Source organism: Copidosoma floridanum, unplaced genomic scaffold, assembly GCF_036245765.1.
Source record: "Copidosoma floridanum isolate Cflo_tuat_1 unplaced genomic scaffold, Cflo_Japanese_pri ptg000029l, whole genome shotgun sequence".
NCBI classification, from domain to species: domain Eukaryota; kingdom Metazoa; phylum Arthropoda; class Insecta; order Hymenoptera; family Encyrtidae; genus Copidosoma; species Copidosoma floridanum.
Window position 1 is genome coordinate 7,440,329 of NW_028321906.1, and position 14,138 is coordinate 7,454,466.

The 14,138-nt window shown below is 42.7% G+C and overlaps 1 protein-coding gene across 1 annotated transcript in view; it reads right to left on the reverse strand.

Annotated features, from left to right (window-relative positions):
- nolo (ADAMTS-like no long nerve cord) overlaps positions 1–13,908 on the reverse strand; it is a 58,183-nt gene extending 44,275 nt beyond the window's left edge. Inside the window, exons 1-2 of the mRNA XM_089596095.1 lie at positions 13,705–13,908; positions 2,243–2,386 (exon numbers count right to left, since the gene is read on the reverse strand). Coding sequence (XP_089452221.1) covers positions 2,243–2,386; positions 13,705–13,908 — 348 coding nt within the window. The remainder of the gene's footprint in view (positions 1–2,242; positions 2,387–13,704) is intronic.
- Between the last annotated feature and the right edge of the window lie 230 nt (positions 13,909–14,138).

The window sequence follows — 14,138 nt, forward strand, 5'->3', positions numbered from 1 at the left end:
TACAAGGTGTTGGTAAATAGAAACGAAAAAAATTGATTCCACAGAGAAGACTGGGGTTATTCGGCAAAGACAGAAGGCCACACATCAACCTCGGCCAAACAAAAATTCAATTCTTACAATAGTGGTTACAGAGGCCTTTTACTGGCCATTTGCACGTACCTAACGTTTCCAACCGAACTATGTCAACCAGCTGTATAACACACGCTCCAAAGTAACGAGAAGAATTCCACTTTACAAAACTCTCCGTGCAGCGCAGTTCTCCTCTCTTTCCTTCTCGCATTTTTTTTTTCTTCACCCACAAACTCATTAGCACAGCGCAAAAAATGGACATTATACCTCCATGGTACAGACGTGCACGTGCACGTAGGGTCATACTCAAGGACGTCGCTATGTTGGAACCCTCGGGGGCGAGAGTGTGTACACAAACGTAACTCGTGCGTACAATACGTGTTATCCAACCACTAATTGCGAGTACAAAAACGCCCGTATGAGGTGTAAGGGCAAGTTTGAGGACAAATATAGACAAGCGTAAGTCGAGAATATAAATGACGTTGGTGAGACGTGTGGCACTCGTGGGTAAAACTATGACAAATCAATGGTTGACAAGTAGTAAAAAAAAAAAAAGGGTGGTACGAGTAACGGGACAGAGAGTCTTCCCATCCTCTGGGCAAACCTTCGACAAGGGACGCAAGGCTGAGTGCGAATGCAGACGGGCGTGTGGGTATGTACGTGCAAAGTGGAATAAGAGATGAGGATCCGAGAGAGAGAGGGAGGGTGAAAAAGTGAAAATGCGCCGGATGGGCGAAAATGAAAAGTTAGGCTCATGAATTTTGAGAGCCTCTCCACCCCCTCCTCTCGCCCGTCACCCCCTAAGAGGTCTCCGCGCCCTTCCAAAGGTTCGTCGAACCTCGTCTTGTTCTACTGCGGATGGGCGCCTCTGGTAAGCTGGAATTTTGTCCCTCTGCCGAATATACATCCTCGATCAAAATTTGTGAGTCCATCATCTGGCCTAAAGTCAAAGATTTCCTTCCCAAGCAGAGTCATAAAGGTCCACATTTTTACACTCAGCGGAGCTTCGGCTCGTCAAGCATCGTTTGTTCCCCCAACGCATCGGCAAATAACGAAATTAAGGACGTTTTATAGGTTTCCCCATAAGCGACCGTGTTAAAATGACTGAACTTTGAAATTCAATATCTCGGAAACGAAACAGACGAACCTCTTGAAATTTTAACAGCTTCATTGTAACAACAATAAAAACATCTGGTTGAAATTTCAAAAAGATTCATCACAGGGTTCTGTCTTTACCGAACGTCCTTAAACCTTGTGTGTATTATACACCCCCGTGCACTCATCAGCCGTGTACGGTTTCTTTTTCCTTACGTAGGGTGTACTCTCGAGTCCGTGCACGTACGCCAACCGGTGTACAATAGTGCAGGGGTAGACCGAGAAAGAGGACGGGTATATCAGACGAAGGGGAAAAAAAAGTCTCGCGCTTGCAGGGGGAGTCAAAAGAAATGCGATCGCGGGGGGGGGGGGTGGAAAAAAAAGAGAGACGTTGCACGCGACCCATTTCCGACTGGCCGGGCTTTCAGATTTTTTTTTTATTTTTTTTTTTTCGATTTTCACGCGCGTGAGATGTAGGTTGACGTTTGGCAACGCGCGTGCACGAGCGCGCCGAGCCGTTGAACCGCACCGGGGCTCTTTTATTTATCCCCGCGCGTTCGCGTGGGTGGCTGCGAGCGCGGGACCTGGAGTGCCGAAAAAGATGCGGGAGGACTGATTGCGGGGGGTTTTACTTGCGATTTGTCTTTCGGAGCAAAGGCGACGACGTCGAATGTACGACTTATCGTGCGTTTCGATGGTTATGCGTGAATCCGGATGTGAAATGCGCGAATGTCGCTGGCTTGCCTTTTTTTTTAAACCCAGGGAAAATCCTTTGGCGTGAAAAGCACCATATTGGGTTTCAATCTGCCATACTTCGATGACTCGACTTGAATCAATGAGGTACGTGGGTCGATCACAAGAGAAGATTTGCACTGATGCCTTAAAATGACCAATTTATACAAAAACAATCGATAATATTGACTCGTCCTTTGGTGTTGGTTTTTAATATCAACTCTAAAAAAAACCCCAATTTTTGTTTTACTCTTTGCAGTACCAAGGCAATGATAACTTATTTCATGCCAAGTTTCAATTTTGCCCCACATATCATTATTGATCCCGGGTTACTGCAACAGCTCACCTGGTCAGTTTCGTAGCTGCCCACTGCGTTCGCAACCTCCAGGCTGCCCTCGACAGTGCTGTTGTCGCTGGCGACGATGCCCACCAGCAAGAGTACCTGCAACAGAGCGAGATCGAAATTAAAAAAAAAAAACAAAGAAAATCTCTCTTATCCTAAGCATCTACTTTTTGTCCAAAATGTTTCCCAATACGCCATCCGGGAAAACATTTGACGCGAAACCGAGCTGCCCTCGAAAAAACGCTCCCTCCGAGAGTAAGGGAGGGGGAAAAAAGTTTTGGCAACGACAGCACTGATTTTTGGGCCGTCTGTTTGCCAGCGCATATATACATACAGACTCGCTTTGGGACAGAAACAAAACTCCAGCGGGGGAGCCAAAGCGGGTTTTTTTTCCGAGCTCCGGGGACGTGTTTATGCGTTCAAACACAGCCGAGCAAACTGGGTTAATTGGCCCACGGGCCGATGGGAGGCCGAATTAAAGTTCGTCCGCTGTGTGACGTTATGGTAATAATCGAGGTTTTACGTGACCAAGCGTTAATTCAAACGGGGGGTCTTTCCGTGCAAACAAAAAGTATCGCGCGGGACATCCTGCATGGAAAACAGCCTCGTGCGAAAAAAATCCTTTATTGAAAATAAACACAGTGTATGGTCCTCTGCTCTAAAAAAAAGCCCAAAATTAAATCGCGCGAAAGGGCCCAACAGGACCGTATTTTTTTACAACCGAGCGTTGCAGGAAAAACATGGACGTATCCGATCTCCCGCGCATACATGGACGGAGTAGTAAAAAAAAAATAAAAAATTTGCAAATACTCCACTGCCGCTGGTGTTTCGAGCGCAATGGTCCTTTGGGGAATACCTTAATTGACAGCGACTGTTTCTGCAGTTGGACGGAGGGAGTGACACACCCACGCGTTTAATTACGCATACGCGCGAGATGGGGAGACGAAGGGAGGTGCCAGCCATTTACATCCGATACGTATAGATATAAAAAACATCCACACGGGCAATAAAAAAAAAAAAACAGCGTAGCTTGGTGGGCACGTATGTGTACGCGTGTCGCTGCTTTGGGATGCCAATTAGAGTGTCACGGGCGACGTAAATCACTCGCTCGCCTACATCTTAATTCGATCTCCCGAAGTGACTGCTCCGGGCCTCCGTGTGGCTATACCCTCGATGTCTTCGTTTTTTGTCCTTTCGCGCATCCCCAGCCGGGGATTTGAAATGTTGCACGGTCCACTATTATATAGACTTCCTCTTCAGGTCAGTGGGAACAGCCAACTACGTGATGATGCTCGTATAGATGGAGAGGCTCCCTTCCCTCGTCTTTTATCAGATGCTTATTATCGCTCTTGCGGGGGAACGTTTCTTCGAATTTTCGCCTCGAAAGCAACACATGTGCTGCTATTCAGCCTTGAATACATACAATCAACCGACCTTGTACGGGCTCGTTGTTATTGTCTTTTGTAATGGTAATCGAAATTTCGGGGATATCCCCGTGTTCAAAGTGCGCATAATCTACGGTGGAGCAGTTGGTATATACGTATAGATCGAAGATCTGGTGGCACCGTTGACATAAATACTTAAGTATATATTTTGCACTGTTATATACCAGATTTTTTTACATCGTCTCGTACAATCAACAGAAACACGTGGCCAAATTTCGGAGGTCCATTACGGACGTGTATCTCCCTGAGCGAAAAAAGGGCTACCCCCTCGCATAAATACTCCGGAAAATTACAAAACTTATCTGACGAAGAAAAAAAAAAAAAAAAAAAGGAAAAAAAGGAAAAAAAAGACCGCGCATTAATTAGATCGGAAAATAGTCGTAAACTCGAAATACGGCGAATGACGCGGGGAATAGAGGGACGCCGTTACATCTATTAGGACGATAAAAGTCCCTCGTTTTTATGGCACAGAGACCCAAGAATTTCGTAATATATCCGTGTACACACACAGACGCACCATAACATGTATATGTATCGAGTAGCGATAAAAGTCGAGGTCTGTTATTTACAAGACGCGCATCTTTTGCCCCGAATCGCTCGTACACACCCAAGTACATATATATATATATAATACGGCTCTCGCGCGTACCTACTTTTGCGAAAGCATAAACCAATCCATACGTATACTATTTGCACACCCACACTGATACTTTACACACGCGTATACATGTATAGATTCTACGAGATATTACGGCTCGACCCATCATGGATTTTTACGCACGCACTTATATGCCTTTCCTTGCCTATATATATTTATAATGGACGCATCGATGCTACCCTCGATCGATCGCAAACATAACGAGCGTTTATGGCAGATGTTTTTTTTAGTACCTACAATAACCAGGTCATTTATGTACGTATATAAAGTAAAAAAAAAAAAAAAAAAAAGAAAATATAAAAGAGGAAAACACCCACTTTATACATACTTTACCGTGATGGCACTTGTGTCGTTCCCCCCTACATCTACATGTATATATAAACTCGGGATCAGTTTTGCACTAAAGGTAGTATAGGGGGAGTCGAGGAAGCAGAGACCTTCGGTTTCCGATAAGCTTTAATTAACGAGGGCACGCTAAAAATGTGTCGTTGATGCAAACGACCGAGAGGCCCCGAGTGCAGCGTACACGAGCACCAACGGCGGCCAAGGTCCGGGTGTGTGGAGGATATTTACAGTAGAGCGGGAATTTCGATATTTGCGGCAAAAGTACTTCCTGAGATGTTTTTTTTTTTTTTTTTATTTTTTTTTTTGTGGTCAAAGTTTCTGGAAGGGAAATTTCTTCCATCGGGTAAGTAAGTATCGATCGCCTCGGGGTATATCCCGTCCGCCGTGTTATGCTATTTCTGCAATTAGGTTGAACCGAAAGTTTTGCGGCCAGTGGGATTTTTGTTTTAACGAGCCAAACTACTTTTTTTCCTTCCCCCCTTCCTTCCTTACTCCTCGTTACTCTCGTGTATGTGTAATTATGTACCATACGCATGAATAATGAAAAAGTGTGAAAAATGTGTCGCGTAGGAGTTTCCTTATTGCTCTGTGAATAATTAAGGGGGCGAAACAAGCGTTGATGGGTATCACTGTCTCAATGCCAGCGATAACAACTTTGCATCGATCGGTAAGGAAAAAAAAAAAAAAAAAAAAAAAAAAAAAATCGGTTGAAAATCGGCAAGTATACATATCGACGAGTGGGTACAGCCGTTCACCGGCCCGCGGCGTCGATGGTGTCCTTGAGACGTCATCGCCTTGAATTAAAGTTTAAGGAACCCGCAGCGTCACTGCGGCCGCGAACTTTGAAAAAATACTCGAGAGAGGTGGGGGGGTTACGACAATTGAGACACGCCGTACGAGTGCGTGCGGAGCCCGAGCGAATCCTTCTGCCTCTCTTTGACTAGTCTCTGCAGAGATGATTGTACGAGCCGAGGCTCCCTCCCTCTGTCTCTCTTTTCTGTTTGAACGGGAGTGGGATTGTTGGGACAAGACAATTTGAGGACGAGAGCCAACATTTGACGACCGGCTCTCGCACCGGAGTGGGGCATCTTTTGTCGTCACTCTCACTCTCGCGCCTTTGATCCCTTTGTTTATTCTCTCTTTTATTTTTTCGCTCGAGATTGTGCGTACAGAACCTATTACGAAACAAGGATTGCGTCACAAGTGATTTTTTTTTCTTTCTTTCCTTGTTTTTGCTTATGCAAATAAAGTAAAGTCTTTTTCGTAACCAGATTACTTGAAATTTTTTGGTCCAGTGCCTCATTATCAGCCCGTCAAGAGGCGCTCAAACTGAAAGCCACCAGTTGTCTTGGCTTCGCCAAAATTAGTACCGTCTTCAGTCCAATTGCGCAACCATGACCCGCAGGCTTGGTATTAATTAGACATTTCGACAAATCTCTCCCACAGCAATCCCCTCCTTTATAGCTTGCACACCTGCTGCCCGTAAATAACAAAAACCACCTTACCAAAGTGTATAGTTATTGTAGTAAAATTCTTCAATTAGAAAAAACCGCGTGTACTTATGGGGGCGATGATTTATCGCAGCCTCGCGCGTAAAAACACCGACAAAACCGACCGCGAGAGCCCCTGAAAAACCGAGGCGTCCGTCATCTTTAAGAGGCCCCCATAAGCACTTCTTCGTGGTGTGCGAGAGAGAAAAAGGTACGTCCAAATGATTTACGAAGGAGGCCCGTACGTGTCAGTGGAAGAAAAAAAAAAAAAAAAAAAAAAAAAAAAAAAAAAAAAAAAAAAAGAAGGAACTGAGGTAGCTGCAGGTAACAACAACACGGTTTCGTACTTTTCGCGTGACGGCGGTATAATGATATGAAATTAATTCGACGAGTCGCGCGTGGGCTGCAGACGTATACTACGTACCGCGCATCGTTTGCCTTTTTATTGTCCCAACGGCAGCTGCTGCAGCGCGTGAGAAAGCAGTAGCGAGGCAAGGAGAGTCACTTTTTTTTTCTTTCAGTCGGAGGGTCTCTCGTGCGAGCAGGTATATCGAATGATATCGACAATGGGCCCTTGCGAGAGGAAGGAAGGAAGGAAGGAAGGGATCATACGCGTTGCTGTTGTTGCTGCAAAAGTCGTCGTTGGCTCGGGTTTCTCGCGCGTGCACGCTCGAAACGCTGATGGTAATATTGAGTTTCAGATTGGCCCCTCGCTCGGAAGGGGAAAAAAAAAGAATCACCGCAATGTCCCTCTTCTGGTCTCCTTGAATCGTCAGTCGAACACTTACAGCTTTTCTCGCACTTGATAAATTACATCGTCAATTCCTCAGGTATTTTTATGATATTGGACATTTTTGTCACTCCTACGGCAGCGGCGAATATTTCATTGGACGAATGCACATTCCTTTCCTCGACACTCCCATTGCATGTAAGTGCGGTAGCCTCAACAATCCAAACAAAAGGCAACCATCGTATAAGTATATGCGGTACAGTGCAGTAACAGCAGCAACAAGAGCGCGCGTGTACAGTTACGCAACTTCATCTAAACAGCGTACCATTTCTAAAGGCTATCGTAATAAAAGGCGCAAGAGTCGTGGCCTTTTTGTTGCGTCGCGATAGCAATAACCAGATGGGTGTGGGCGCTGGTATTATTATATCCATACGTATAAATATATACATATGTACATGGGAAACGAAAGCGTGTAGCGTATTTGTTATCTGTGTCTTCGTTATCTCTTCCATACACGAGTACGAGAGGCACGCGTGTCTCTTTTTTTTTTTTTTTTTTTTCCTCTCTATTGAGATTTCTACGGCTGGGCGCGGAGAGTAGATACTACAAGTGAGCTTCAGCGTCCGGTTCTGCGTCGGCAGTCGACTCGTGCGAGAGTCAATTTTCTCTCCACTCTTTTTTTTTTCTTCCTTTTTTTCCTAATAGACTAGTGTTGGTGTTGTACATCACCGGCTAAATTTGTTTTGGCCGAGGCGCGTGTCTTTGGTTTATGTTACAGGGTACGAGATTAGATTGGTGGTTTTTTTCGGTCCTTCCTGTACGGCCAGGTCGTAATTGCTGTGTATGATTCCGTTTTATGGGTGTAGTTTTTTTTTTTTTTTTTTTTTTTTTTTTTTCATTGGTGGATAAGAGAAACGAAACTTACGATTTTTGTACCTTTTTTTGTCAAGGTATTGTCACGAGAAAAAAAAAGTTATTTATAAATTTGGATTATGAAATCGGATTAGTGATCGAAAGCCTCAAGGAATCTTGTTTTTAATGTACTGGTTGAGGAAACAAAAAAAGCTACGAAATGAAATATTTTTCAAATGTACATTGGATGGCGAACGAAAATGGCACTTTCGCCATATCATCGGCCCTATGTAACCTTCACTTTAAAACGCAACACTATAGGCACACGCAAACAAGCCCATAACCACAAACAATCCAAAAGTTGTATAGTCGTAAATTTGACCGAAAAATCAAGAAAAAAAAGGAGCGGGGGAAACGAGGCACGGGAGAAGAAGATAGTACAGTAAAAAATATACATGGAAGCGTGGCTCACGCAATCGTCGAAAAAAATCTAAACGATCGCAAACACCCGATTTTCCCGTACTTACAGCATCAACACGAGTATCAAATGTACAAGCGATAGACGCGCCTCTTTATTGGTGGGTACACCCAAACGTCATCGGTATATACCGCAGGAATCGGGAGCTTATTTCCTCGTTATAAACACTCGGGCGTTTCCCTAGGATTTTCCCCGGACGCCGTAAATACTCATGTCCGAGAATTTTATCGCCTCCTCCTTTTTTGAGTCGTGCACCCTGCCCTTTTGGACTAAAGAAAAGAATCGAGAATAGATTCGGCTTGAGTTGGTAACCCCAACGTAAAAGAGATGTAAAATTTGGAGCACCTGAAATGGTACAATCGCTTGCACGTGTTCCCTCCTTAATTCTTTTTTTTCTTGTTTATTAACCATTCGAACCTCCTTTTCAGTTTTTTTTTATTGATTCGTTCAAAGCCCGACTCTATTACCACCGAAAGGATGAGCCAAAGTCCGGGTAGCGAGAAAGAGCGTCCGCGCGTGTGCGTCTCCGAGGAGGAGGGGGAGGCCCGCCCAGTAGAGCAGATAGGATCTGTCTCTCTTTCTCTCTGCCCATGGTATAGACCTCCCGGCAGGTCAAAGGTGCTGTTTGTGCTGACTTTGTCCTTCGTGTGAGCGCCAGAAAGAGACCTGAAACACAGCCTCACGTGTGTTTGTACGAGCTGGCAAAGACGAAGGAGGAGGAGAAGAAGACCTTATCTCGACTGCAGCATCTTTTACCGTGCATGGGTATTGGTACGAGAGAGAGTGAGAGATAGCGAGAGGGAGGGGGATAAGGAGGTTCGAGTGAAACGGACGGAGGAGGCGAGCTGGTGTCGGGAGGGCATTTTCAATTACTTTGGGGGAAAAACCTCGGCTCCATGGTGTACGTGTGTGTGTGTGTGTGTGTGTATGCTCTTCTTTTTTTTTTTTCTTTTCTTTCCCTTTTCCCTCCCCTTTTTCGGTGTCTCTACCTACTTACCGAAGGAAAACACTGAGTGTGTATGCGTATACCTATACCACGTGTGATCTTGTAGGTAAGCCTTCGTGTCCGACTATATATGCATAGGGAAAGATGAGATTGCATTGATCGAGGGTAAGGACCGAGGAGCTGCTTTGTATGGGTATTTTATGCATGCCCGAATGAAGATTTTATCTTTTTCATTTTCACATTGTTTTTTTAATTGGGGACTATGGGCACGACAATTGGGGGTTACTGGTTTCTAAGGGATTTTGTGTCACCAAAATTATTATTTTTATAAAGTTATGGATAGTCTAGGATACGCTAAGAACAGTTGTCGTCCAAACGTCTACACGATTTCTTAAGAAAAAAAAAACAAAACAAAAGTCACGATGGGGTAAGTATACCCTGGTTTATTCCATTCGGGCGTACATGCATGATTCGTTATCTATAGTCCATAAATTCAAGCATCGGTTTATTGAAAACAAATAAAAGTAATGGGCGCACACAGGAATCAGGAAAGGGGGAAAAAAGAGAGAAAACAGAGCCCCGAACGGGAGGAGGGAAAAAAAAAGAGAGGTGATGGTTATAAATTAGAGGATCGTCCTGGAGGAGAAGAGGCGAGAAAGAGGGAGGAAAGGGGGAGATCCACCGCGTCGTCCTTCTGTTTTTTTCGAGCTGCTTGGTGGTGCACATACATATACATACAAGATATACGTAAGATGGAGAGGAGGAGAAGAAAAAGAGCACAAGAGGATTACGAAAACGTGGCGCCGAACGGCTCCAAAGAGGAGCAGGGAGGGATGAGTCTGTCCATCCATGATAGTGATCCTCACGCACTTTCGATTTATTACGTTATTGTGGGAAAGTGACGGCAGCCGTTGATGGACGTCACGGGACGAGAAGCAAAAAGTCGACTTTAATTCACACTGGCTTCTTCTTTATCTTCTTTGACAACAATCTCGTCATGTACGTATATGTATATGTATTTACAGGCTTGTTGATTACGTATTTCTTTTTCCAAAGAGCGCGACGAAGGATTTTTGCACAGTGAAAAAATAAACCAGTAGGTACTGATGGTATTTTTTTTTTTTTTTTTTTTCTGAAAGGGGAGAAAACCATACGCAAGAGAGGTTTTTTTTTTCATCGCACGCTCTGATCTTGTTTGCGCGATCGAGGTGCTTTTTTATTTATGGCTGTTTACGGTGTGTCGAGATGTTTGTTTCTTTAATGCATGCGCTCCTTTTTCCGATACCCACTAATGTTTCTTGGAGATACAATTTTTTTTTCTTTCTTATATCTTCAGTTTTACAATTATAATTGTCGTATCAGCATATAAACATAAACTTGAAAAAACAATGTTAGAAATCACGTGAGAGTTAATTTTTAACATCGAGAGACAGTGCGAAATTCAATTGCGTAAAAAAAAAAAAAAAAAAAACAGATACATAACACTCTCGCACGTGACGTAGAAACGAGGATATTTGTTTCGCGACAGTTACATGCTGGTTACGTGCTCGTTGCATCACATCGTCTCAAAAAGAAGAAATGAGACGATGCCAGATTAAACTTGTTCTTTAGTGGGTCATTTCTCCTTTCGGCGACTCGATTACCGTCTCGGAGAAATTTTAACGTTTGATGCATGCAATAATGCAAGTTCGTTGACTCAATGTCGTAAATTTCAATTACTCACGGGTGGTACTGTATGGTCGTTAAACCGTTTTCTTTTTTTTTTTTTTTTTTTTTTTTTTTTTTTTTATTTACTTTTACGATTCCTCACATTGATGCCAAAGGCAAAACATTTATTATTCACACATTATGTACAACATATGCAAATACAGACTTGATGCACATAGTATATGTGGTAAACAAAAAATTATCCTAATTATTCAGTCCCGGAGAAAGTATATACAGCCTCGCGCAAGGTTTTTTCGTTCAGGTGGCAAGGTCTGCTTGATCTTGACTCGATGCTCGGATCTAATGTATCCGGACAAGCTTTGAATTTTAATTTGGAGAGATCCATCAGCTCGTTTCAAACTGTTTTTCGACTGCTTCGTGGGTTTGTGATCATATCGTCGTCTATGCAAATCAGTCGTATTTCCATTTTAAAATTTACTGTTTTCGTTTTCTGTTTGTTTGTTTTTTTGTTCTTTTCTTCACTCAATGCCGTTGGTTTTTATGATTAATGGAAGCTTGGAAGGACACATTTATGCTTTTGATGAATCTCTCGATTGGCGCGAATTCATGATTAAAGACCTACTTCGAAATACTGAATTGGCACAGCGATGCATTGATATATTTTTTTCTGTATTTTAAATTCAAGAAATACACGCTTGTCTTACAATTTAGTCAAATTGAGAAATTCATGCAATTACAATTAAACCTTTTTGTTTTTTTTTTATTTCAAAGAGTGACATTTTACTGCTACCGACACTCGTTAAATCATATCAATTAAGCTCATGCCAGTTAGCATATTTAGCTGCCCTTAAAAGATTTTCCAACAATTAAGTAACACATTTAACGATGCCGTAAATATACACATCTGGGCAGTCAATTACCATTTTATTCGACTCGATGTATATATAAACTCGTCCTTGGCTGCCATAAATACCTGCATACAAATTCCACCCGAGTAATATTATGTCAGTTTCGTTACAAATCACTTAAACGACTTTATATTGGATCTCGATGCAATGAAACACAGAGTAATGGGTCGTTTATTTTAATTGATCAAATTTAGACGGCTCAATTATTGTGACAAATTCTATAATTTGATTTCGAATTATTTACAACTCTTGCTGAAATTTTAGATATCACCATCACTGATTACACAGTTCAGTTGTATATTAATTAAGAACTAATACATCTTTTTTGTTGACAAGAGAAAAAATTTCTTCTATTCTTTATTTCTCGTATTTGTAACATAAAATATTTTTGATTAAAAATTACAAAGGAAGTACGAAAGCCAACTTTTTTATTTTTTACGAAATTTAAATGTAACCTTAGGAGACGAAGACAATTTATCGCGACCTACCCCAGGACTTTTAAATTTGATATGGAGTATGTTATAAATACACGATAACTTGTATGAATTTTAAATTTTAATAAATTTACAACGACATCTTTGGCTTGAAATTACAATTTCCTACAACCCTGATTCCAAGGTGCTCGTAATTCAATAAATTGGGTAAAAAAAACATCGACCGACCTCTGAAAATCGGTAAGATTAAAACGGAAACCCCTTGAAAAATTACCTACGACCACGCACAGCCACTCGGATGATTCCATTGTATACCCTCCCATTACGTATTCTCACTTTTTCACCTTGCTACACCTCAACAGACAAAAAAAAAACTCAACCAAAGGTATATAGCTCATTATTTCGTGCAGCATCCAAGGCTAGCTCGCTCGAATATACGCGCCCACACGAACGAGAGAGATTGACAGACGTAGGTCATCAGAGGGAGAGCCTTTTTTTTCATCTCTCCTCTTCATCTCGGGGAGCTCCCGCAGTACTTCAGAGGAGCGTATTTGCGCACGAGAGAGAGAGAGAGAGAGAGAAAGTGAGCAGGAGGCAAAGGAGGAGAGGTGTCTCGTTACGCGGCTATGCACACTTGTGTACGCGAGTCTGCACGCATTATTACGAGGTCAAAGATTTTCGGGCTCGCAGGACTTGTATATAAGCCGGGGGACCTCCTCGATACATCATCATTCGCTTCACAGGCTCTTGCAAGTCGTGACTTCTCTTTCAAAGGTAGGCACCTTTTGCCGTCTTGTGAGCGTGTTGGTTTTTTTTTTCTTCGTGGCTTTTAAAATTTTTACCAACGAGAAATTTACTTGCTGAGTAATTTTTTTCGTAACGAGTGTGCGCTCTTCAAGTTTTTTGAGAAGTTTGAAATTTTTTTTTTTTTTTTCCTTCAACAAGTCGTTTGAAGTCACACAAGACATTTTTTTAAAAGTCTTTTAAGGACTACCAAACTCTCTAAACGACTTTAAAGTTATTTGACCCTCCATACAATCTTTAAGAGTGTCTCAAAGTTTACGGGAAACTTTGAAAGTCTTTGAAATATTTCAGTCATCCAAGACTTTTGACGATATTGAAGTCTCTAAAATTCTTTTAAACTCTGTAAAAGTATCTTTCTTTCTGACTTTTTTATCGAGTCTTTCAAGTGCGCAGCTCCTCGCTAGTGTTTGAATATTGACTTTACCATTTTAATTTTGCGAATCTTCAAAATTGTTTGTTTATTATAACGAATAATAAAAAAATCATTTAAATATATTGGATGAAAAATCTTTTCCCTCTATAGGAAAATAATACCGATTTTTTTAATTTTTCAGCCCTCGACAATCCCCTACAAAACCATCACGATGTACAAGCTCTTCGTGCTCGCCTGCGTGATCGCTTGCGCCTACGGTGCGCCCGGCTTGGCAGTGCCATCAGCCGTAGCAGTGGCCCCGGTCGCCCACGCGGTCAGCTACCAAAACACCTACCGTGCCCCGGTGGTCAAACATGCCCCGCTCGTCGCCGTCCATCCTGCCCCCGTAGCCATCCACGCCGCTCCAGTAGCTGTCCACGCCGCTCCCGTAGCTGTCCACGCCGCCCCCGTCGTCCACCACGCTCCCGTGGCTGTTCACGCGCTGCCTGTCGCTCACCACGTAGCCGTCGTCAAGAGCGGCCCTACCCTTCTCGTCCATTAAACGTGGTGCCCGTAGGTGACTTTTATAAATTTTTATTTTTATAACAGATGGAGAGACCATCAAGTATCGTCATACGTAAAAAACTCCACATTTTATGACTTTCACTCCGAAGAAGACGAATGCGTCCACTTGTTGAACGCTGTACATTTACTTGTTGATGATTGCAATTGTAATAGAGTTCTCTCTATGGATAATATCTTACATCATGTGTTTAGGTTGAAATAAAT